Raw genomic sequence first — 26,204 nt, 5'->3', positions numbered from 1 at the left:
TGTGCAAAGTTCGGCAATCAATAAGGTCGAAACGAAACTTAATTTCTGTTTGGTAAAAAATCACTTCTTGACGCAATATGCTGTATAACACAGGAACAACAATCACTGGTTTACATAAACATTAAAATCTACAACAAAGAATAATTGTTAAAAAATAAAACAAATAGCTATTTTAGGGCTATAATGGAGTTCTTTCAACTCAGCAAAAACAAAGAATAGTTAAAACTTTTAAAATGAGTCCCTTATTTTATAATTACTCATTTTATTCACAGAACAGCACAATGAATTTTTAATTTGTTCATATAATGTATACAATCAATCAACTTCTGGAAACCCATAAAAGTGCTTTTGATAAATGGCTCTGATGACAAGACCCAAATTAGAGAGAGTTCATTTCTGTTTGGGGGGGTCAAAGAGAAGAAATTCTTATAATACTGTGGGTTTCTGCCCCTGCGGTGGCTGTATGCAGTCTGCGGAGAGTGACAATTGATGATTTTAATGCTTTTGCCTCTGGATGTCCTCAGGACCAGGAGAAGATATGATAGGAGGCTCATGGGGTCATGACCTCCCCCCCCCCCCAACTGCCGACAATTTTATCCATCCATATTATGTTTGTTCTAATAGTTCACGAATAAAATGTAAATAATTGAAGTAATCTTTATAATTCATTAATTATTTTTAAATGTAAGCATTTGAAATACAACTTCCTTTCATTGCTTATGAAAATAATTAATAACTTTTATGCCCTATTAGGTTCCTTATTCCCTTCCGATTTGGTGCTTTTTATTGACACCCAAACATTTTCAGAACTTTATGGATCCAAAACTCTATATACAGGGTGGCGACAAGAACGGTGAAAAAAAGTTCCCTGACTTTTCCCTGATTTCCCTGATTAAGTTCACCAAATTTCCCTGATTTACGTTACCAATGATAATGGTTTTCTTTCTTTGCTCTACTTGAAATCCATTGTATGTTTGTATAAAATGCAGTATTTTAAACGTTTTAAGTTGTGTAAAGTTGTTAAAATAAAGATATATTTTAAAAAGTTGCTGCTTTTTTAATAAAATGGTTTTTAAAAAAAACTATCAAGTTATTTTTTTAGGAAAAAAACCTTTACAAAACAGTATATTAAATTTTTCTACATGGAAAGATTATAGAAAATTAAAAAAAAAAAAAATTCTTCACAAAATCAATTTTTCCTGATTTTTTTGTTATTTTTTGAAAATTCCCTGATATTTCCCTGACTTTTCCCTGATTAATAAAGTTCCCTGACTTTTCCCTGATCTCCCTAATTTCCCTGATCTGTCGCCACCCTGATATACTTCAGCATGGACCCCCCCCCTAAAATGGAAGTCTATATCTGCCCTTGCTCAGGACTGGATGTCCGACCCCTTAAGGTTTAGAGGGGTGAGACAAGTCGAAGAAGCTTTCCCTGGATGTCCTGTATCCAATGATACCAGTATTGACCTGATAGACATTGGCAGTCTGAAGGAGGTAGCGTTCAAACAGACAGACACAAGTTTTAATAGCATAGATAGACAAGCCAATAACCATCTCAGGATGCTATCTGTGAAGCAAACCATATATCCTCACCCCTATTTTGACAAATGAAATTATTTAATCCCTTCACCCATGCAAGTGCAAGAGATCAGAGCCAAACTATGCACCAATCATAAAAAATTTCAACCTTTCATATTAATGTACACAATTCTAATAGCTAGAAAAATTGTAAAAAATAAAATAAATTTAAAAAAAAACGTAAAAAATCATCCATTACAAAAAAGAAAAGAAAAAAAAGCTGCTGAACAAAAAAAGTATTAAATAAAAGTGAAGCAAAGAATTCACTCGGAACATTTTATAACAAACAATATCTTTCACAATACCTATTCAGTATGAAGTCAAAACAAATAAAATGCCCCTTTACATTTTACGAAATCATAAAGTGTTGGTCTTGTAAACGTCTCTCCCTTGCACAAACCACACTACAACACTCAGCACAACAGCAGGAATGACAACCGAAAAGGCAAAGGCAGTCGAAGGAAACTCTCCCTGCAAATAAGAAAATAATTACAATTACAATTTAAAAAATAAGGAAGTGTCTCAATACGGAGAATCTCATTTTAGTTGCTTAAAACTCCATACATATTTTTTAATATAGAAATTTAAAATTACATATAAAATACCTGCATACTCATCCGCATAATAGGGTGGCACAATAACAAATTTCAAGAATAATGTGCAATATAAATTTTAAAAAACAATACTGGTGCAGTAGGTTCAAACAACAGTCACATACATTAAAATGGTAGCTAAAATCAACAACAGTGTAATGTAAAAGTTGCAAATGCATCGCTCATTATTGCAAACAGTTTTCACAGATGCCAGCGAATAGTGCAAGCATCGAAACTGAGACAAACCTAAAACCGAACAGGTAAAACCGAAAACTTATAGAGAAAGGGTATTTTTTCAAACAAAACTAGTCAAGTCACTCATTTAAGTACATAAGGGGCCATTCATTAATTACATAAGGATGATTTTGGCAATTTTTGATCCCCCCCTCTCCTATGTAAGGGGAAGTAAGATCCCCCCCCCCTGTAAGATACCATTTCGTTTTTCGAAATAAAAAAATAACGTATCTTACATCACTGGAATCGTTGTTAAATTCATTATAAAAAAAATTTTAAACATTTTTGAGCAAAGAAATATTTACTAAAAGGAATCTAGACTGAATGTTTTTTTGACAAATATTTTTTGTATGTGATGCGATACTAATTAAAACTAAGACATGCCATACGCAGTGTGATTCTTTTATTATATTTTACACTATTCATTCTTTGTAAAACAAGGAAAAAACAGCTCATCCTACTACGTTTTTTAATTTCCAGAAGCAGAAAAAATAGGATCTGTGCCAAAGCACTTGACTGCGCGATTTCTAATATAAAATATCGACTAGGAAAATATTACGAAAGAATGGGTCTGACCCCCCTCCTAATAAGGGTATGTAGAGATTTTCCCAACCCCCCTCCCCCTCGGGACCCTTACGTAATTAATGAATGGCCCTAAGTAGTGCTGATCTAAAAATCACATTTGAACTGGTCAGGTTTCTGTGATCCTGGAAGGTTTAATGTGATTGGAAGAGAAGAGAAAGAAATAAAACAGAAACAATATGTAATATAGATTTTGCACTTATTAAGTTGAAATGGGTTCGTTTATCAACATTCAGGTAATCATCACCAAGTAGCTGCAGAAAACCAATGAACAGTATAACTTTGATTTAACGATTTCCTCAATTTAATGATACATTTCACTGGTCCGAATTCGACTGCATTGAATATCTATGCTCCTCGATTTAATGATATCTTTTTTCAGTCCCTTGAGAATTGTTAAATTGGGACTACAGTCGTCCCTCACTACTTTGTGCTTCGACTTTCGCGGTTTTTTCCGTTTTTTTTTTTTTTCTTCAATTATAGCAGTGAGCCTTATGTTCTCCGTGTAAACTTTTTCTTACAAGATAATTACAAATTATGTCTTTTAAGTAATGTAAAGCTCTTTTTAGGGACTGTAGTTGTACTAGTTGAGGGAGTGGAGGTTTAAAATCATCGAAGAAAATTTATCTCAATTTAATCTTAAACGCTAACTGCAAAGAAAAAATCACTGTATTATTACGGGGGGGGGGGGGGGGGGGGGATAAATACATCTCTATTGGTGTTTAACAACAACGTACTACTAGCTTTTTACACTGTATGCGTAATACCTTTGATGAGGATAGAGGAAGAAAGAGGCACATACGGTCACTAACTGGAAATTAATTCATCATTGAACAAGTTGAAGTTGAACTATTTTCATAGCTTAGTAGTAGTGTGTAAGAACCTGCATTTGTGTGTATTTTATTTCCCAATAATTAATGTGATGTCGATTCCGTCTAATATATCTCGTTTTCTCATATTTCGTGCAATATATTTAGTAATACAAATGTAATGTTGGATAAGGGGTGCTGTTTCATGTCTAAGGGGCTCTAACTATGTTAAAAACCTAATTGTCGCCAGTAAGTTTTATGCCCTCTAATTAGGAAAATATTCGGTTTATAAATACAGAATCCTACTTCCCGGAAATTCAGTTATCGCGCTGAAGTCTGGTACGAATTAACTGGGATGAACGAGGGTTAACTGTATAATGTAATTATAAAGCACAAATAAACAGATTAATTACTGCATACAAATGTTTTAGGGTTTCAAGGAGTCCCTTTTTCAATGCAAAAGTTGTGAGCACTCAGAAAGGGGTTTCTTGAAACCATGAAATATATGTATGCAGTAATTTGTACACTTGTGCTGTAAATATGATGGTTTTCTCCAATTACTTCTCAGCGCAAAAGTATTTCTTTATTCCGTCACCAAGTTTTTTTTTTTTTTTTGTAAGTGAAAGAGCACAGATAAATAGGGAGATTTACTGTAAAAATACTCCTCGATGTAGTAATTTGTAAACAAATAAAATGCATAAACAAAACAACTGAATACTAACTGGAAAGAAAAATGATTCATTACTCATAACTTTATAAAATACATGCATTACATTTTTAAGTTTTTACATGAAATTCATCTGAAGCAAATACAAATTCAAAAGTGGTGACGTTATGTACAAATACAACTGTGTAAGTAATAACTATCAACAGGTTGGTTCTGATCCTAGCTAGGCTGATCCTCATCCCCTTTAATCTGTTTATTCAAGGTAAGATAGATATAAACAAACTGTAAATGCCCACAGGAAAATTTTCCACACCGATAACAGCTTTCTACAAGATGAATAATCTCTAAAAAAAGTTCTGGTATTTAATTGTAATAAATCATTGAAGAGTTCAGAAATTTTGGTTTGGCTTAGCCAAAATTTGTATTTTAATGCACATTATTTCCACTTGAAATTTTTAGCACAATTAAACAGCAAATCAAACTTTACTAACATATTTTTCATTTTAAACAGTGGCTTTTTATTAACTGATCTCATCAAGAAGTTCCTAGTTTTAAAACAATATTAAAACCAGATTATTAGTGGTTTAAGACTGTAATCCAGTGTGAAAGGTACATATTAAGGCGGGTATTTAACGGTTAACCCTCCAGAATCATGGTTTGAAACCCCTATTGCCAATCCTTGTATATAATGCATGGCCAGTCCCTGCAGAAAATTCTGGCTGAAATAGGGGAGTGCAACAATGGAACCCTCTTCTTCACAATGCGTTTTCGTTGGATAAGTGATTGAATTAAACGTTGAAAAAGTTACCTGGTTCAAGCATTTGTATCCATGTCGACCCGGGTGGCAGACACATCTTGCTGTTCCTGGTCCAGTGTGCAAGCAATTGGCAAAATCAGTACAAGATACTGGGGAAAGAAAATGACTACATAAACAAAACACAAATACAGTCGAACCTCCATATATCGAACTTCCACATATCGAAATTTTCTATATATCGAAATGCCAGCAAATTTCTATGTTCATTAGATAGAAAAATTGTTTCTATATATCGAAAAAATCTCTATATATCGAAAAAAAATTCGAGACGTTCTTAGATTTTTTTTTTAGATTTTAAACTGTTTTTACTCATGAAAAATTGAAGGTTAGGGAAGAAAAATTATGTTCACTAAAGGTTGCTACGAAACTCGTAAGTAATCTGGGGTTGAGGGGTGTGCAGATAGGTCGCTGTTCTGTTCTGTAGTTCTTAAATTCCAAAACATTTATTTCAAATCTTGGTTGTAACCAGTAACACTGTAAAATCAGTTTCAAGTTATCCCTTTTGTCTGTTGATTATCATTCCTCTTTTTAGATTCAGTAAAAACCATTCAAGTTAAGTAGATTGATTTTTTACTTTTCTCTTGATTATATTGTCAAAACAAAAATTCCCTAATGTTGCGGATATAGTTGAATTACCGAAGAATGAAGATGTAAGAAGGCGCAAAAATATAATTTCTGTAACTTTTAAATTATTAACTTTCATTTAATACGATGCTCATATAAATTAGAAATTTGGTTTCATACACGAAAATGAGCTTTAATTTTAATGTTTTAGGAGATTTTTATGATAAAATAAGATTGTTTTCTATACATCGAAACTTTTATACCATCGAATTTTTTTCCAGGAATTTGGCTACTTTGATATAGGGTCATTCCATACAGATTCAACAGATGAGTTTGCTCGACCATTTTTAATTTTTTTGAAACTCATATCCCAAAAAGATGCATATGAATGATGTTTAAAAACCACTTTTATTTTTTCTCTAACCTTAACCCTTGATTTTTTAGGGGTCATCAAAAGTGATTTTCGCAGTCAAAAATGGGACTTTTAGACCTTTGCATTTTGGCCAAAATCTATTTGAATTACATTTATGGCAGTTAATTTTACGCTTTGATGTTAAAGTGCATAAGATGATAGTGTCACATGCTGAGTTACGTGGGTGTAACTTAATAATTAAAATAATGGCAACAGGTTAAAGTTCAAGGTCAAATGTAAAATTTTTGCTCATTTCAAAGGGTCATAAATCGCTTAGGGGACGAAAACACAAAATGAAATATGGCAAAAAACTAATCACTGGAGTCACACTAATGAGAAAAATATAGCTGTAATTGTGTGTTTGTTTACCCCTTTACAAATTACAGCCCCTCAAAGATCAGAAAATTGAGAAAAATGACATTTTTAGACCCCTGTAAACCAAAAGGGGGTGGAATTAAAAATGAAATTTCTTGGCCAATTGAATATTCCATTCAAGTACTATACATTTTATATATATATTGTTTTGTGTATTTCGTTTGTAAAAAAGATACAGGTCTTTGAAATTGAGCAATTTTGCTAGGTAATTTACACACTAAAACAGAAATAAAAAGTGTGAAAACTTCATTGCACTTTCTTAAATGGCCTATATAATATATTATACTGAAAAAACATATTTTAAGTATAAAAAAAAACTATTTTAATTTGATAACTTAGAAATATTTGGACATAAATGAGTAGTTCATACATGATTGACAGCTTAAGTAGTTAATTTATTGACTATCTACATACACAAATTTTCAATACATACAAACATACGCTCTGTACATTAACTTATGTAACTTGCCTAAACACGTGCAAAAGCATTATCTACAGAAAGGAAAAAAAAAGGTGAGTTTTTCATTTCTTGCTTCAGTGTAGTTTTAAGAAAATGAACTCACACAGTAGTACTATAGTTCTGGTGGTGACACAGCATGTGGCATACTGAAATACTTTACTCAAATACACAACAAAAATAGAAAGAATTTTCTTAATTTATGTAATCACGAAACAGATGTCAACTTGAGAGCTGAATGGCATTTCTATGCAATATCACACGGTAGTGGACATTGTAACAGAATCAAAAGAACCGTAAAAAGAATTGATACTACTAAGACTAGCTTGCAAAGAACTACTAGAAGTCACATTTTAATTCCTACATAAATGTATACCTTCTGCATTTTTGCTACTAACCATTGCATGTATCCTTGTGAGCATTCAGTACATTAAACTAGATGAAAAAATGCTGCAAGAAAGGTTTGACTCTGCAAATAAAATTCCCAATACAACATTTAATCACTGCTTTATGCCACCGTATTTAAATATTATCACTGTAAAATTATTGTCACCTAGCAATAGGTATGAAGAATAGTGTGTTACTAAAAAGACTAGCAAAGGAAAATGCCCATTATTGTCAAAAAAGTTATTACATAGCTTGTGTTGATCACTAAATTTAGAACCCCTGTCATTATCTTGCTCCTAGTACATTTTCAATCTATCAAATTATGAATGTGCCTTGGTAAAGCATTTTAAAACGCCATATACTTGAGTCACCATTACAACTATAGGACTACTAGGTGAGTTCATTTTTTCAAAACTACTCAAACAAGAAATAAAAAACGATCTTTTTAAAATTTAAATTTTGTATATATAATGTTTTTGCGTATGTTTAAGGCAATTTAGATATGTTAATCAGGGGTCTGGCCAGAGGATATTTGGGTCCGTTAACGGACCCTTCACAAAAATCCGATCAACCAAAACAGACCTTTCACAAAATCCCGATCAAACAAAACGGACCTTTCACAAAATCCCGATCAAACAAAACGGACCCTTCACAAAATTCTGATAAACAAGATCTGCGATGCTGCTGCCAAATAAATACAATGGTTGTTTGTTTTATCACAGCTAATTAGCGGGCGGCGGTGTTGTAAACTTTTCTGAAAAGGCATTGGTAAGCACTTTTCTCCACTCATGATTTAATAAACAATAATAATATATAAGCACTTTTCTCCCCTCATGATTTAATAAACAATAATAATATATATCTGCGAAATGAACTTAGAACTGCAAAGGAATAGTAAGGATGAGGAAAAAATATGATCGCTTCAGATAGAGTTACCAACTTCAAAATTATCACCACTTAGCGTCTGGCGTTGAACCTTTAAAATGACTTGATTAGAAAATATTCTCATCATTTTGCCAGCTTGTCAATATTTGCGTTTTTACGGTGCAGTGAGATGTTTAATTGTTATTTTGGGAGAAAATTATATGGGTTTTGATTTTTCGATGCTAACAAGGATGATTAACTTTAAATAAACTCTTTTAATTACCATTTTTTTTTCTTTAGATGTCTACATTTTGAAAAATGCAATCTTTTAACATCCGATATGAGAATTATATTTTGTTCCTTTTTCAAGCTAACTTCGCTTTATTAGGATTCAAATAAATGAAAAGTCTCTTTATTTCTGTTAGAACTCTCATTTCAAGTTTTTAAAGCAAAATTCCATTTTCTGTTATGAGTCAAAAATTAAAATGCTGAATAGATGGTTTATTTTATTTTATTTTTTGGGTCAACTGTGTCCACAGATATTAATGATATGTTTATCATAGGACTCTAAAATGCAATTTTAAAATAATTTTATCAAAAACATTTCTTTTACAAGCCGTTTTTATACTTTTGATGCCTTCACTTTGAGAATTGCGATTTCTTTGCATCCGCTATGGGAATCCGATGTCACGAAATTTTGATGATAATTACGCTTTGTTAAGAGGTAAACAATTGAAATATCTTTTTATTTTTGTTAAAATCACAGAATTTATAAGTTTTAAACAAAATTCTGTGCTTTTTAAGAGTGTCTTGGGTCAAAAAGTTGAATGCTGAACCCTATTCTGAATTTTATTTTATTTATTCATGTTTTTGTTACAATTATTTTAAGTACTGTACAAAAATATGTCTAGTATAATTTAACATAATGTAGAATGGTAGATAAATATTGATACTTGAAACAGCGATGCCCCCACCAAATATCCAGAAGAAAAAAAATCGAGAATGATTTTCTCGACGTAGAAGAGGAAAACACTCAACTTTAAGTTTAATTGATGCCGTTTGTGCCATCTCTAAATTCTAAAATTTCGTTTTAACAAAAAAAAAAAAATTTTTTTTTGCGAAATTTTTTGATTTTTCACAAAATTAATTCATTTTTTCACAAAATTATTTGATTTTTCACAAAAAAAACGGACCCTGTGAAAAATCCTGGACAGACCCCTGTTAATGTACAGAGCATATAATTGTGTGTATTGAAAATATGTGTGTGTAGATAGTCTATAAATTAACTACTTAAGCTGTCAATCCAGTATGGACTACTCATTCATGTCCAAATATTTCTAAATTATCAAATTAAAATAGTTTTTTTTTATACTTAAAATATGTTTTTTTCAGTATAATATATTATATAGGCCATTTAAGAAAGTGCAATGAAGTTTTCACACTTTTTATTTATGTTTTAGTGTGTAAATTAACTAGCAAAATTGCTCAATTTCAAAGACCTGTATCTTTTTTACAAACCAAATACACAAAACAATATATATATAAAATGTATAGTACTTGAATGGAATATTCAATTGGCCAAGAAATTTCATTTTAAATTCCATTCCCTTTTGGTTTACAGGGGTCTAAAAATGTCATTTTTCTCAATTTTCTGATCTTTGAGGGGCTGTAATTTGCAAAGGGTAAACAAACACACAATTACAGCTATATTTTTCTCATTAGTGTGACTCCAGTGATTAGTTTTTGGCCATATTTCATTTTGTGTTTTCGTCCCCTAAGCGAGTTATGACCCTTGGAAATGAGCAAAAATTTTACATTTGACCTTGAACTTTAATCTGTTGCCATTATTTTAATTATTAAGTTACACCCACGTAACTCAGCATGTGAGACTATCATCTTATGCACTTTAACATCAAAGCATAAAATTAACTGCCATAAATGTAATTCAAATAGATTTTGGCCAAAATGAAAAGTCCTAAAAGTCCCATTTTTGACTGCAAAAATCACTTTTGATGACCCCTAAAAAATCAAGGGTTAAGGTTAGAGAAAAAATAAAAGTGGTTTTAAACATCATTTATATGCATCATTTTGGGATATGAGTTTCAAAAAAATTAAATATGGTCCAGCGAACTCATCCGTTGAATCTATGGAATGACCCTATATGGAGTTCCGACTGTATCAGAATAATGCAACTTAAATTCAGAAAAAACTATTGTTTCTAGTTATTGCAGAATTTTTTTTAGTTCCCAATCGATTGGGATCCTACGTAACCTGGGTAAGAAACATTCCAATCAGCCGCGGGATTTTTAAAAATCAGAATGTTAAACAAATTTTTAATATTTTGCCTCAGGGGTTCCAAAACTTTTTCGGTTCGTGCTGCTCTTTGAAGAGTTAGAATTTTTCCACCGCACTCTAGTCTAAAACTTATTTTACCCTACCCTTGTGTGGTAGCTCGGGAAGATAGACGCTAAACAAGGGCGCCGACGGCTGGATGTCACCGGGGTCTAGGGAGTATGTTAAAGCACGAAGCCCCCCCCCCCCCCCGCCAGAAAAAAATTCAGATTTTTTGTGCCTTGAAAATGCCAACTTACATCTTTTCTGGTGTGTATAATTTATATAAACAAACAATAGGTGACATGGCGTTTTGAAAGTAAAACAATCTAAAAATTGGTACACAAATTTTCTGCTTCAATTAGATCATGTCACTTGCCTTAAGTGAGGGACAATTTTACAGTTCCATCTCGTGGGGAGCCGTTTAAGTGCCATAGCTAGGCTACGGCACTATACAAGGTAGCGCACTTGACTTGCATGGAAAGGAACTCCCAGTGGTATGGATTTATAGCAACTATTGGGGGGGAGGATGCCATAACGGGGACCTTGCCAGGGGAAATTTTCTAAATTTGAGATAAAAAATAGTGAGTTTTAAAGTTTTTTAAGCATTTTAGAGTCATATGATCAACATTAGAACCCCAAAAACTCGACTCTCGGTAAATGGACACTCTGAGAAACTCGGCAAGCCGACACATTTTTTGGGCTTTGAAAAAAAAATGCATGGTATTTTCGTAAAAAGCTAATTTATTTTACAGTAATAATTATGCTTTTAGTCTATTACAAAGCAGTTGATGTATAGCTCTGAAAAGATTGAAATGATATTTAAGTAAACCTAAACTATCATTAAAAGAATAAAGCATAAAAGATTGCTGTCACACTTTGATTACTATAAGTGAAATAACTACTTCAAGCTCGCTTTGGATAAGGCTCAGAGTTCATTAAATAAAAATAATGTCTCAAAATTAATGCTTTAATAGAGTTAAAAATGTTAATACAGATTACTTTATTAACTCTAATAATTGAAGAAAACTATCACGCCTTCTATTTAATATACAAATCAAACCCTGATATATTTGTTCCAGATCAGCAACACTTAGACGAGAGCGCCGCCGATGACAGACTTCACCCGAAGGTTAGCGCACTGGGACAAATTCTATGAGTGCTCTCAGCATCCTAACGCTATCATTATTCACACCACTTGTTTTCAATTAACCTGGTTATTAGAGCAATAGTTATTTGTTTTAATTCATTACTGAATGTATTTTACAATGTAACCATCTTCGAACAAGGAAAGTAAAAAATACCAATATAATTTTGTATTTTTAGAGACCATAATATGACAAATAATGTTCTTAAATTATTGAGGGGGCTCTGCCCCCTAAAACAAACTATTGAGGGGGCTCGGGCCCCCTCAAGCCCTATGGAGTCGGCGCCACTGATGCTAACTAAGGTAGTTTTGACAGGTTGTTTTACATTTGTAACGAGCCTTGTTCCTTGAGTGTACCCCTATTATACTTTTATCAATGAGTCTTCAACGACACAGTGCCAAACATAAGCCACTGGTGCACCAAAAAAGTGAAAGGGGTAACAGCAGCACCCCTGAAGCTTGTTATTTTTGTTTTATTTATTTATTTTTGTAAAAATGAACTACAATTTTTGATTTTAGCATTGCTGATTATAAGACCTCTTAAAAAATATAACATGGCCCCAAAAATTATGATGGATGGAAAATGTAAACTTCCCTTTTCCAATTCCATTCTTATGAACTAAAACGAGAAAATTTCATTTATTTGTAATTTTTAGTCTTTTTTCAATCCACTCAGTAAATGAATCACTTTTCAATCCATTACTAAATTTTCACTTTAAAAAATGTTAGGGGACCTTTACATTTAGAAGTTAGGAGGCAGTTGGTTGCCTCGCATCCCCCACCCCCCCACCCTTGCACAAGCCGCCTATGGAAGCAAGCTGGGATCCAAAGTCAGAGCGTGGGGGGGGGGGGGGGGTCACAGATGTCATCACCATTTACAAACAACTAAATATAGTGTAAAACTGCATTTTGCGGCTTTGTATTTTGAAAAAAAAAAATGTCCGAGACCCCTTCTGTGCCTGAATATTGCACTTTGAGATCTACCCCCCCCCCCTTTTTACCCAAAACCAGAAGTGGACCAAGACAGGTCCAAAAACAAGGAACAGGACAAACCACAGAGGTCATTCAACAACCCAGCATAACACACTAGCGAACAACATTGCCATAGAAAAGTAGGTTCCACAGAGATTGTTTTAACTCACCATTCAGATAAACACATGGGTCTTCTTCATGAAAGCAGTGTGTCATGTTATTGCCATGTGACTCAGATTCCCAGGCATGCCTCCCGCCAGGACATCTATGTATGTGGGACGGTAGATACCTGAAATTTACAGCAAACAATGAGTGAAAAAAAAGAAGTCAGAAGCTACAAGAAGATAAGTGGTTAAAAGTTTATACAGTTCGATGTGCTTAGCTTCTATACAGCATTTTGTATCAATTACAATATGGAATCAGTAAACCAGAAGCGTTGTATCTGACCTATTCCGGATACTATATACAGTGAAACCTGTGTAAGTTGACCACTTGTGGTCAACTTAAATAGGTGGTCAACTTACAAAGGTTGATTTATATGATAAGGGCTAATTCCATGCCAGAAAAAAGCGGTCAACTTAGACAGGTGATCAACTTACAAGGGTGGTCAACTTCACAGGTTTTACTGTATTTTGCCAAGGGCTTAATTCCAACCAATAGAAGTACAGAAACCCTATAGTCCCCACAACTTACATTTTCTGCTAAACAGCTTGAAGTTCACCTAAAATGCTCAAATTTGCATACAATTAAGAAGTGCAGGAGCTCAGCTCCTGTGAGCTCCTGCCAGGCTAACGTAAGAAACATTACTGTTACTTTGCAGGAGAGCGAAAAAACTTTCCTCTGGTGCATACAAAGGATGGGGCTCACACTTTTTTATGCAGGTAAATAATTATAAGGGAATGTTTTTTATAGAATTACATTGTGATGACTTGATGTGGAAAAATATTTTACATAAAAAGCAGCAATACCATGAAAATCGTCATTTTTGAGTTTATGTTAGACTGGATCTGAGGTACAGAAATACAGCAATGAATTAAATATAAAATGGTTAATATTTAAAAATGCTTTTTACGAAATTGTGTACAGATTTAGAAAAATAAGTGACAAGAGAGGTGACATACTACCCATTTGGATATTTCATAATTTATACACTTGATCAGAAAAAAATGAATTTGCTTGAGAGTTTCAAAAACTTATCTAATTCTTTTCAAGGATTCTAGAACAGTTAAAATTATTTAAGACGCCTTATTTACACTTTCCAGTTTCTGAAATTTAGTACTAGATTGCAGTTTTACAGTATTGTTCTAACTTTGTAAGAAATAGCTATTTTAAGTTTAAAAGAAAAAATGAACTGTAGATTTCTCTTTACAACAACTTTTTTTCAATTGCAGGTAGTGCAGAAAACAAAAAATATATATAAGAGTAATGAAAATTTTTTTTTTCGGGCTAAACAGATGCAGTAGAAGTAAGATAAAAGCAAGCAATACAAAAGAACTTCCAAAATACTGCATTTGAGATTAAATAAATAGCAAGATATGAAACATATAAAACACAAAAATGTATCTAAATTAATGTGTCACAGAAATGTGAGAGCCATGATTTTCACATTTTTGATACAGGATATAGCAGGGTTGGCCGGATTAGACCCAACTGAGTTGGATCCAATGGTTTTTTTTTGAAAAAAAAACCCATTATTTAGCTCACTTTTGGGGTTTTTTTAAATTTTCGTAGAGGTTTTTTAAAAAATTATTAATTTAAATACTTTTACAATTTAAACTTCTTTTCTATTTGTTCTTACCACAGACAACGGACATAAAAAATGAATTTGAAACTTTAATAGGATTTCTTAACTCTTAACGGCATTAAAGAAATACTTCAAAGATTTTAAATAAATATGTTTAACTTTTTTCTTTAACTGGTCTCAATAAATAACTCAAATTATCTTGACTAAGTCATGTCACGTCTGACATTCTCAATACTTGTAGAGTGTACAGAGGAAACTACTCTAGCTAAAAGGCTTTCATGTAAATTATTTTCTGCAAACCAACACGTCACAAATCTCGAATAAACAAGGTATTTTTTTTAGAAATTAACAGGTTTTACAAACGGTCAGACAGAAAACAGAATAGGATGTACAGTATTTTCATTATCTTACGAAAAAGTTTAATATTTCTTACTCTGTACACAGAAATAGAAAAACAGGCAACATAAAATTCAAAGAAATGTCTTGATTACGCTGGAATTCAGTAAAAAGGGATTTAAACTACTTAATGTTCTAGTTTTGCATGACAAAATGAAATACAATAAAGTAAAATGCAGAAAAAAAGTAGTAATTAAAAACGAACAATAGATTTTATCACTCGAGAAGTAACTTTGCCCTAACTGTTGGTAATCATGTAAACTAAAAAATCTGAAACTTCACCATTCTTGGGTTTCGTTGCCTTTCTTTACTTTTCTTCAGAAAATGCTGAACTTTCCAACTTTTTTTACCCCAAGACAATTTTTTGTGCTTTGTCTATATACTTACGCTACAATATGCTACAAGCACCCCACACTTTCCCTAAAATAAGACAAAAAAACCACATTTCTTTTAAAAAAACCCAGCTTTAGTTGGGTTTTTTTTTTTGGGTTTTATTTTAAAAAAACCCTGGGTCCATGGGCTTTTTTAAAAAAACCCCGGGTTTTTGCCAACCCTGGGATATAGCAATGAGCTGCATTTGACATATTTTGACCTGTTTCCTCCACTCCATTAACATATTTTATATTTTCATTTATAAACAGTGAATTCACAATAACTTGAAGTCCAATAACTCAAATATTACTATAACTGGAAGTTTTTATCAAGTTCCGACCCCTTTGGCCTTAAGTCCATGATAAGTATTCCCAATATCTCGAAGTTAACTTCCTTTAACTTGAAGTTTTTTCAAAGATGACTCAAAACTTATTTGGAAAGAATGAAAAAAAAAAAACTACGAGAGAAAAATTAATTTACCTTTGCTTGCAATTAATGCACAATAGACCTCTAAAGCAAGAAGAGCACCTGTTGAGTCAATGAGCGATAAAGAAGTTACACATGCAGAAATAAGTTAGCCTGTTTTCTTTAGTTGTATTGCACAGTTTACACTTTAACATGTTACTGGACTACGAATTTGCGTTTAATCTGTGAAGTTGTCACGTCAACTGTTTGTACCTCTATTCAAAGGCTGACCTAAATTAAGATGCATTTCCCTTCATTTTTTAGTTTGATCATTTGCTGATAAGTTTCTAAGAGACAGATTGATAAGATTAAAGCATGGGTGCAAGTTTGGTGATGTGTTCAAGACGAAAAATATTTCCAGCCCCCCCCCCCCCCCCCCCCCTCATGTGTGCTTAAGGAAAAATTTATGTGTATAAATGTTGGACATTTTAACTACGCCAGTTTTGGAATCTGATTTCAACATTAAGCTTTTGACTTTTGTTACAACATGAACTTAGTTTAAATTGTAATATTTAAGCGTTTTGATATCGTAATTCCAAAAACCTAAAAACCGCCAATAATGGGGGGTCTGGGGGTTCTCCCCCAGATTTTGTTTTATATTGAAGTCCAAAAAATGCAATGGTAGGTCATTTTGGTAAAGTTCAGGAAAAGGAGGGGTTCAAGGACTCTCTTAGATCAATTTTTTCAAACTGATAGTCCCAAAGTCACAATATTGGGTGATCTTCAAACATATTAGAGAAAGAGGTGGGAGGGGAGACGCTCTGGACTCTCCTCGAAATTAAAGCTTTAAAAATGAAATTGTACTACATCTTCCATAATGTTTATACGCTTTTCGACTGCATTATTGAAGGGATAGAGTTCAGGAACTCTTTTTCGGCAATATTTCGAAACTGAAGTTCTAAAAACGCAATTTTAGACGTTGTTGGATAATGTTAGTTGTAAAAGCGCTCAGGTATCCCCGCCATTAGTTTTTTGCCGATCATAAACACATTTATTGCAACAATAAAATCGCTTGGGACATAAGATTTTCACTTTTGCTACATAAATCAGTTATGATCGGAAAGTCTAACCCAAGGTAGCGCCAGCAAACCAGAAAAGAAGGAAGGGGGGGGGGGGAGGATATGGGCAACTAATTATAATAAACTGGCACCATTCCCCCACACAGTCTTCATTTGAAAAAGAATTCTTTATAAGATAGCAGGTGGTGAAATTAGCCATAAAAAAACCATTTCAGTGAAGTAGATACATTTTTTAAACAAGGTACACTTTCCAATATTCATTAATTTAAAAAAAAGCAACAGGGGAACTGAATGCTCACCCCAGGGAGGGCCCCGAATCACATCCCTCTTAAGGCACTCAAATATAGCGTAGCCTAAAGTGGCATTTTAAATATTTCAGCATCGAAAAATTATCGGAAGAGAACACCCGAACCCCTTCTTCTGAATTCATCACAAATATTCTAAATTTGAGTTTTAAGTCTTCAGTTTCTAATTTTTTTTTCTAGAAACAGTACCCTCCTTACCTACATACATGACTTATGACCGCCTAAAAGTTTTAATACTTTAATTTCGGAAACTTTTGAAAGAAGCTTCCTACTCCCTTCCCTCTTAAGTCATCCAAAGATAACCCAAAACAGAGCTCTTAAAATTTCAGAAACGGAAATATTTCGGGCTGGGCGGCGGAATACCCCCCCCCCTCCTTTTTGTGTATTAAAGGCACTGTAAGTTTGTGTTTAGGATTTATTTTTCTATTGAAAGAGCAACTCCCCTCTCCACATCGCCAAAGACAAACGAAAGTTTTAAGACTTCAATTTTGAAAATGTGTTAAGAAAGACCCTCGAATTCTGTAACTATTAACTCACTCAAAAATAGCCAAAATAGCATTTTAATAACTCAGCATGAAAAATTTTTCGATGGAGAGAGCCCCCCCCCCCCCCCCCCGAACTCCTTCCCCTAAGTTCCTTAAATTTGACTTAAATTTGCGGTTACCCCTTTTCATCGCCAAAGTTTTAAGAATTTAAGTTCTAAAATTTACTGAGAGAAAGCCTTCGAATTCCCTACTCTTAAGCCCTCCAAAGATTATCTAAAGCTGAGTTCTGAATACTTCAGCTTTGAATATTTTTCGGGGAAAGGGGTCCCCGAACCCCAAGATGGTCTAAAGCAGGGCTGTCCAACTGGCGGCCCGCCACCTTTTTTTCAGCATATTTCTTTTTTTCGACATTTTATGGTATCTAGAAGCATCCGAAACCACCAATCTGGTCTCCGAGATTTCCTTTTGATTGTTTTTTCACTCATTTCATTGTATTTGGAGAAAAAGGTACAGGACATCTACAGGTCAAGGTCAAGCAATCTTACCCTGCACGCTGGTGTTCCAACGAAAACCTAGAAATAGTATTGTCTCGCGTTCGAGGGGGAGACAGGGAAGAGAGAAACATTTCAGATAAGCAAAACCTGCCTGCAATAGGTTAAAAATCAAGTCCCTCCTTCACTGACTCTACGGTATTTGTTGATTTAAAATTCCAATAACTTCCATGTTTGGGGGCATATATTTATGCAAAAGTGCTTTTGTTGCAATGAACTTTATTTAGAATCGTCACAGATTCTCTCTTCAAAAATTCATTGTTAGACCTTCTTCGGCTGGCAACGACAAACATCGATGTTGACATTCCTGCCCTTGTAAAGAAGGTAGATCGGTTTCAGTTTTCCCATTAAAATGTAAGCAAATTGTTTTATAATCCTGTTTCATTGTTTCAGGGGTGGATCCAGACAGAATTCTCGGAGGGGGCCATTTGGAAAGACAGGATACCTTAGAAAATTTTTGAATTTTCCAAATATTAATATAACCTACCTTTAACTAGAGCATTTTTTAAGGAATTTTCACTAGGCGACGCAAGTTATACATAAAGGCTGTAATCTTTCCAAGAATTTTCCTCTTTTCTTAACAAACGTGTGCCATGCATATATCGTTGCCTCAAAGTGGTACTCTGTAATCAGTACTGTGTTCTGAGGCAACTGTACAGGACTTTCTGGTTTAAGAGGAAGTCAATATGAACCAACTGTAAGAACAATATTAACTCCCAAGAAAAGGGGGCCCGGTGATTTCTCCCCCGGAAAATTTTCGAATTTGTAGTCTTAAAAACACATTTTAGACGATCTTTGGTAATGTTAGGGGAGAATAGGTTTGGTGGCGCTCCCCTCTCTATTTTTCGAAATAGTAGCTCTAAGAATGCAGTTTTAAACAATCTTTGATGATGTAAGAGGGAGGAGAGATTTGAGGGTCCATCTAAGAAAATTTTTCTGATTTGTAATCTTAGAAATGCATTTTAACTGTCTTTTGTAATATTAAGGGCTCGGGTGCGACGCCCCCCCCCCCTCCCGCCCATTTTTTGAAATTGAAACCTTAAAAACGCAAACATCAGGGTTCATACACTTTTGGTTAAAAAAAGTTCCCTGACTTTTCCAGGTTTTCCAGGTTGTTTTTTAGAAAATTCCAGATTACTCGCTTCATTCAAAATTTAAGTTTAAATAGTAATATTTTCAAAATAATTAAAATTGTTTAAAGTAGCAATGCAGAAAAACTGAAACTTCTCCCCTTAGATTAAAAAAAAAAAAAGGATTTTTTTCCTTTGTTTTCTCTGTCAAAATTTTAAGTTTTCTTTAAACATTTTGTTCAAAATTGTTTTGTTTACTATTTGTTGAAAACAGAGTACTTTCAACTTATTTTAGCGTTTCTTTGATGTCACGCGTAATATTATAGCGTTTTGCTGTAGTCCTGCAGCAACCTTTTAGCATCCGCTTTTGGTTTACAATACTTTTTATTTTCTTATAAGTAGGTTACACAAAACATATTGAGCAAAATGCAAAGCTAAATTTCAGTATAAATATGGTTAACTTGTTGCATCAATCGGCATACCACGTAACGCATAGTAACAAAAATCAACATCCGCCGATCATAGGCCAATGCCAATAATCTTTTTTTTTTTTTTTCACATATTAAAGGACGCTTACATTAAAATTTCAAATTTTCTTTTCCAGAAAGTAATAGTTAATTTTCAAAAATTCATAACTTTTTGCACATTTAATGTTATTTTCAATGTTATTCATTGATATAAACATCCAATTCTGTTTCTGGAAGTTTAAGTCTACTTCCATTGTGCAAACGATCAAATATGGCGACAAAGTGAAAAATTTAAAATAATAAGTAGATTTTTGGATTTGTAGTATAAAAGTAGTAATAAATAATTAATAATCCTTAAAAAGCTACAATAAAAGCAAAATAGTCAGTATTTAGCACATAAGAGTCTAAATCAATTAAAACAAAAAATGTTATGAAGATTAAATTTTGCATTTTTCCAGAAAATGATTACAAATTATCCGGAAAAAAAAGGCACAATTTGTGTTGTTTTCGTTTGCATTGCAATTAACATCCAATGCCGTTTTCGGGAACTTAGGCACTTAAAAAGTCTTGTGTACTTCCATCTTGGGAATGACCAAATATGGCGGCTATGCCCAAAAATAAGAAATAGCTTTTTTAATTTGTCGCATGAAGACAATTAAAAAATAATAAATCTTCATGAAACTACAATTCATTGAAAAGTTTTTATCACATTTGCGTCCGAGGCAGTGAGGATAAGATTAAGTTTTAAGAACAAAATTTTTCATTTCTCAAGAAAATTATTTTAAATAACTATAGAAAAACAATTTGTGGACCATTTTTTGTTATTTTCATCAGTTTTCAATTAAAGAAAACATCCAATTCTGCTTTGTTTTTAGAAACTTAGGCATTTTAGGGTCGTATCTACTTCTATCTTGTGAATGACCAAAGATGGCGACTACGTTTCACACGTAGCTGAAATGATTTTCGATCAAAAAAAAAAAAAAAAAAAAAAAAAAACGATTTTCCCCGATCGACCCTCCCATCTACAGGTTGTGCTTCCGAAGCAGTAAATTGACTTCTCTCCTTTTGAGTTTATGCATAATTGCTGTTCACCTGATTTTTTTTTTCCCTTGGGAACTACTGAGAGCCAAAAATGGCGGCTGCTGAAGATTTTTTGGGTCGCCACTTTTTTCATTGCTATAAAATTGTTACAATTTTTTTTAAATACATCGATAAAAATGAAGATTAGATCTCATAAAACCAAATTCCCTGGGGAAAAATTGGGAAAAGAAAAATTTTGGGGACACATTTGGAAAATTCCCTGACATTTTTGACTATGTCATTTTAAATGATAATTTTAAGTTTTCCCGAAGCGTACGAACCCTGAACCGAATAGAATGTTGTTTCAACCCATCTATAACTTTAGGCAGTAGAAAGAAATGCGTTCCCCTCACTGACTCCATGCAAGAAAATCTTCGCTCTTTTGGCGCATTTTTCGTTGTGAAAAAAACGTTCATTTTTCGATTGCAGTTTTTAAGTGCCAGTCGGTTTAGATAAAAATTTACAATTTTTTTCGTGAAATCACAATAAAAACGAAGACTAGACCACATGGTACTTAATTCCTTGGGAAAAAAAAATTTTGGAGGACAAAATTTGAAATCTCCCTGACTTTTCCCTGACATTTTTGACAGTGTCATTTTCCCTGACAATTCCCGGTTTTCCCGGAATTCCCGGAGCGTACGAACCCTGAACATTATCCTCAATAATGTTAAAAAAAGGGAGATTCAGTGTTCTCCGGAAGATTTTTTTTTGCTATTGTAGAGCCAAAAACGCAGTTTAATACCATCTTTTCGTGATGATACGTGGATTAGAAATTCGAGGGTCTGTACCAATTAATTTTTCTAATTTTCTGGCTTAAAGATGCATTCTCATTATCTTTGGTAATGGTAGGGGGGAGAGGTTTGAAGCGCTCCCCCCCCCCCCAACCCAAATTGTAGTATCAAAAAGGATGACTGAAATCTAACTTTAACTTAATGCGCAATAATTAAATGTATAACCTTTTATCGGATACTTACTAACACATATCCCTTTTCATTTCCCCATGGGGGAAGTAAACACATCTAATAAGGCGAGCCCATTATGCTAAATGAACCCAAATATTTGGTAAACACTTGATTTTTTTGAAATTTTCATGGAGTAGCCTTGCCTTTCTTCTGGCATTGTTTCCATTCTCATTGGACTTCACATGAACTACAGAAAAGTTTTTTTTTTCAATTAAAGCTAGGAAAGAGGGTTTAAAAACTATACTTGAAACTTCCTCAGTGTGGTTTTATGGCTCGACAGCGTTGTTTTTATACTGTGTTAATTAAACTGTGCATAGTGTGCTTAAAAACATTTAAGTTCCATAATTTTGTCTATTGTATGCACATATTAAAATATTCGATGGTTTTTAATATTAAAATGTTGAAAGCTGAAATTAGCGGTAAATCAAACTTCCGATAAGTCAAAGGTTTGCGTTGGTCCCTTAAGATTTGAGTTATTGCGAATTGACTGTAATTTGCCCTAATGGGTTTCGTTCCAAAATAGTCTTTTTAGACATATTTTCAGCCCCCCAGTGACAGCTTTGCTATTTGTATTTAATATACTTCTTTTTTTTCCTGTCTCCTGTAAGAAATGGACATTCATTATTCTCTACATTTTCACTTCTGAACTATTTGCTCAAAAAAGGAAAAACAAAACATAATTTTTCGAAGGCATTTTGTTACAATGTAAAATCCTAAGAAAAAATGGGGGAGGGGGGGGGGTATCGCCCCCCCCCCTAAATCCAACAAATGAACATCATTAAAAAGTAAGGCCTTGGTAGCATTTATCCTGAGTGATAGGCAAAGTTCTCTTATTGTCGGTTAGGTGGGGAGTAACCTAGTTTAAAAATGATTTACTACTACAAAACATACAACATTCTTCTAAGACACAGTGTCTGAAATAATCCTTTATTGCGTCGAGGAATACTTACAGGTCTTCCAGGAGTGTAAGTCCCAAAAGATCTTCAGAAACAATTTTATCAAGCTCATTCTCTCTCAAATCACTGTAAATTAAAGAAATTAATGGTGTCAGAAAAACATTATTTAGTACTTAGTCAAAGGCTTAAAACAGTCACTTTGGATAGATAAATTAATTGACTCATTTTAAAGCAGAAATTGTTCAGTAAAAGACTAAGCTTCATAATGCAAACTGTAGTAGTATAATTAAAGTCAGGCCAGTTTTTAACTTTCTTTAAAACCACATTATTTTCTAAGAATGATTTCGTTTAGAATTTATTACACCCCCCCTCCCTCCGGTACAATAAGTTACATGACAGCATAAGGAAGTCACAGAAAATAGTTCTTAAAATGTGTAATATGGCATTTCTGCACATTTTACTAGGACCATATATCGGAATTTATTTTAAGAGAGGCTAAAGTTAAGTATTATAATATATCTTTGTAAATTTGAAATATTAAAATCCTTATTCACAATGATTAAATTTAAATTATAGTATTTAATTTATTTTGGAAGGAATTCTTCAGCACCCGCCTTTAATTCAACTGACTATTTCAGTAAGGCTGGGGCAAAACTTTATATTTCACTTTTGAGTGTTGGAGGTCAAATGTGAAAAACATACCCCCACAACTTTCTTCAGAATGACCCCAAGGATAATAGCAAAGCCAAGGAAAGGACAGGCCATAATCCCTCCTCCTAAACACATATGAAGGAACAAAATTATGTGTATGAACACATGCGCAAGGGCTTAAAATGCACTTTTCATCCTCAAATTTCAAAAAATTTCATATTATCCCCTCCCCCATGAAATTTTTTTGCTACGCACTAACAAAGGAAGAGATCTATTGGCAGTTAATTTCTGCTAGCTTAAGCAGTAATTAATTGTCCTTTAACATGAGCTAAGGAAAATTAAATTGTTCTAGTAAAGACTTGTATCCAAAATTTAAAACTCACTTAATGACTGAAAATTTAAGGAAAAACAAACACTTAATAATAGTCAAATAGTGTAAAATACAATTAGAGGCCATCCACAAATAATGTTATGCTTTGAAGAGAAGTGCAGAAAGTGTGAGTTTGCATTTCTACACAAACTGGGGGGAGGGAGAAAGTAAGAATTTTGACATGTCACTTTCTTTAGTAAAATTTGTTACTGAAAAATAGCATGATAAGGGTGGGAGCAAGGTGAAGTTGTGGCAAGAGGGTGGGGTGCAAAATGTTGAAAAAAAAGTGACATTTTCTGACAGCACCTTAGTAAAATATAACAAAACAATGGCACACAGTAATAAAATTTAAAAAATGAAAGGAAATAATAAAAATTGAGTGGATAAAAATTAAGTTTTAAAAGTTTAACACAGTTTATGAAATAGCCATGTGCTAAGTTACACAAAAAAATTCCACTTTCACTAGAAATAAGTTTAATAAATGAAAGAACTTAAAATTCTTTGTACTTACAAAACAGTTAAGTTTTCAAAGTCTGTGTTGGATATACTCAACCTCTTGATTTGACATTCGCGCAAATCGAGCCTGAAAATAATTCTCATTATCAGAGATTGAATTTCATGTGCCACAAATGAAAACTTTTGAATCACAATGGAAAACATTTCGTTGAAAAAAACACGAATATTAAAAAATTGAATCACCCAACAATGATGTTGTTTAAAATACAGCATCTTCCAGACATGTTACCCTCATTTTTCAAACAATAATTTTCGACATAGCTGTCATTGCGTTCAGGCACGATTGTGCTGTTACAGTTCAAGTGAAGGGGACATTCTTCATTCTGAAAAGTTTGCACATGATAACATCAAGTGTCTGAAATCCACTTATGTTGTTAAACAAACATTTTAAATATTAGTAAGATCATACCTGTGAAGAAAAACCGAAATGAAAGAGAAACACAAGAGCAAATATTAGCAGTTTATGCATTTTAATCAAAAAAAGAACAATGAAATATTTTCTTTATTTTCATAACCTACGAAGAAAAAAATCACATTATCTCCTCACTCTTCTCTCACATGACGAAACTGTAAACAAAATTTTGACTCAGCTGTCAGTTTATAGATGGCGCTAGTATTTCCCTTTTAACCGAACAAGGCCTAACTCGATCCCAGCCTCTCTTTCCCTAGCGGCAAAATAAGAAGCTAGCCAAAAATCGAAGCTCGAAAAATTCATTCGTGCTGCCATCTAGGGATAGATTTACAAGTTAACTTCTATTTTATTATAGTTGATCGCAAAATTAACAAAAAAAAAAAAAAATATTGACTGAAATTTTGCTAAAACTATTTTTCGAATAAGTTAGTGGTCAATTAAGGCAGAAAGTTTTTCTTTTTTTTCAACGAAAGGTTAAAAAAAATTCTGTTTAAATCAATAAAATTTATTAGCTGTATATGTTCGAGATTTTATAAGTCATTACAAAATAAATGTAAAAAGTATGACATAAAATATAGTTGTTAAGTTTATACTTGGAAAAAAAAAACTTTAATTTTATTGGTACATATTAGTCTTTATTTTCCACTAAACTACTAGTAAACTGAAAATAAACGAAAATAATGCTTCCTGTATCGAAAATAAACAGAAGTATGTGACAACACACTATAAAAAGAAAAAAATACCTGAAATATAAGAAAACAAATAAGTACCGAACAGAAGTCCCCCCCCCCCAACATAAATTTGCAAAAACTCGCTGACACGTGTTTCGGCGTCACATGGAGCTCTTTCTTCAGTGCAGAAAAGATGTGAGCCCGTTTTTGCAAAGACAATCGATCGAGGTGGAGTTCTTAAATTCACAAGTACACATCTTTTTTGAAAGGAAAAGGGGTTTCATTGCAACCCCGAAACTCGTGTTTACGTGTTTTAGCAATTTTTATGTTGATTTATTTTCATTTTTACTTCAAGGAAAACTTTCAAGCTTTTTATTTTTCATGATATTTACATTACTAAAAGTTATGCTTTTTAGTAAAACTTACTTGTTTAATAACATTTCAGGCATTTTTTTTTTCTTTTCAGTGTGTTATTATTTGTTATTTATTTTTGATGCTGCGACATTATTTTCATTTACACTGAGCTTACTATCAGTTTAGTGTAAAATAAGGACTAATGTACCAATAAGTTTTTTTTAAGTATATATTTACAAAAACTCACGGACACTTGTTTTGGAGTCAAGAGGAACTCTTTCCTTTTATTGTACAAAAGATGTGAGCAGAGACAATCAACTGAAGAGGAGTTTTGAAATCCACAAGCCCATATCTTTTCTGAAAGGAAAAAGGGGTTCCTTGTAACAAGAAACACGTCCCAACAAGTTTAGCAAATATATGTCTTTTATTCATTATCATCTTTACTTTCAGGAAATGTGCTAGGAAATGTTATGCTGTTGAGTAAAACGTATTTCTTCATTTATATTTCTGCCGATTTTCCTTATAGTGTGTTATTAATATTAATTTTTGAATAGTGTAATGAGAGAATTTTGAATTATTATGAAATAAATTCTTGTTGCATTGGGGATTTTTGTAGATCATTTTACAAC

At 33.1% G+C, this 26,204-nt stretch overlaps 1 protein-coding gene across 1 annotated transcript; it reads right to left on the bottom strand.

The window, feature by feature from the left end:
* Window positions 1–820: 820 nt before the first annotated feature.
* On the bottom strand, window positions 821–24,684 carry LOC129233317 (all-trans retinoic acid-induced differentiation factor-like). The gene is made up of 7 exons (XM_054867368.1): window positions 24,548–24,684; window positions 24,322–24,461; window positions 24,134–24,205; window positions 22,656–22,727; window positions 12,960–13,078; window positions 5,272–5,369; window positions 821–2,049 (listed from the first exon to the last, which is right to left on the bottom strand). Exons 1-7 carry the CDS (start codon window positions 24,605–24,607, stop codon window positions 1,936–1,938), a joined length of 675 nt encoding a protein of 224 aa, XP_054723343.1. The 5' UTR covers window positions 24,608–24,684; the 3' UTR covers window positions 821–1,935.
* Between the last annotated feature and the right edge of the window lie 1,520 nt (window positions 24,685–26,204).

Source organism: Uloborus diversus, unplaced genomic scaffold (genome assembly GCF_026930045.1).
Source record: "Uloborus diversus isolate 005 unplaced genomic scaffold, Udiv.v.3.1 scaffold_331, whole genome shotgun sequence".
NCBI classification, from domain to species: domain Eukaryota; kingdom Metazoa; phylum Arthropoda; class Arachnida; order Araneae; family Uloboridae; genus Uloborus; species Uloborus diversus.
This window is presented reverse-complemented; position numbering and strand designations above follow the sequence as displayed.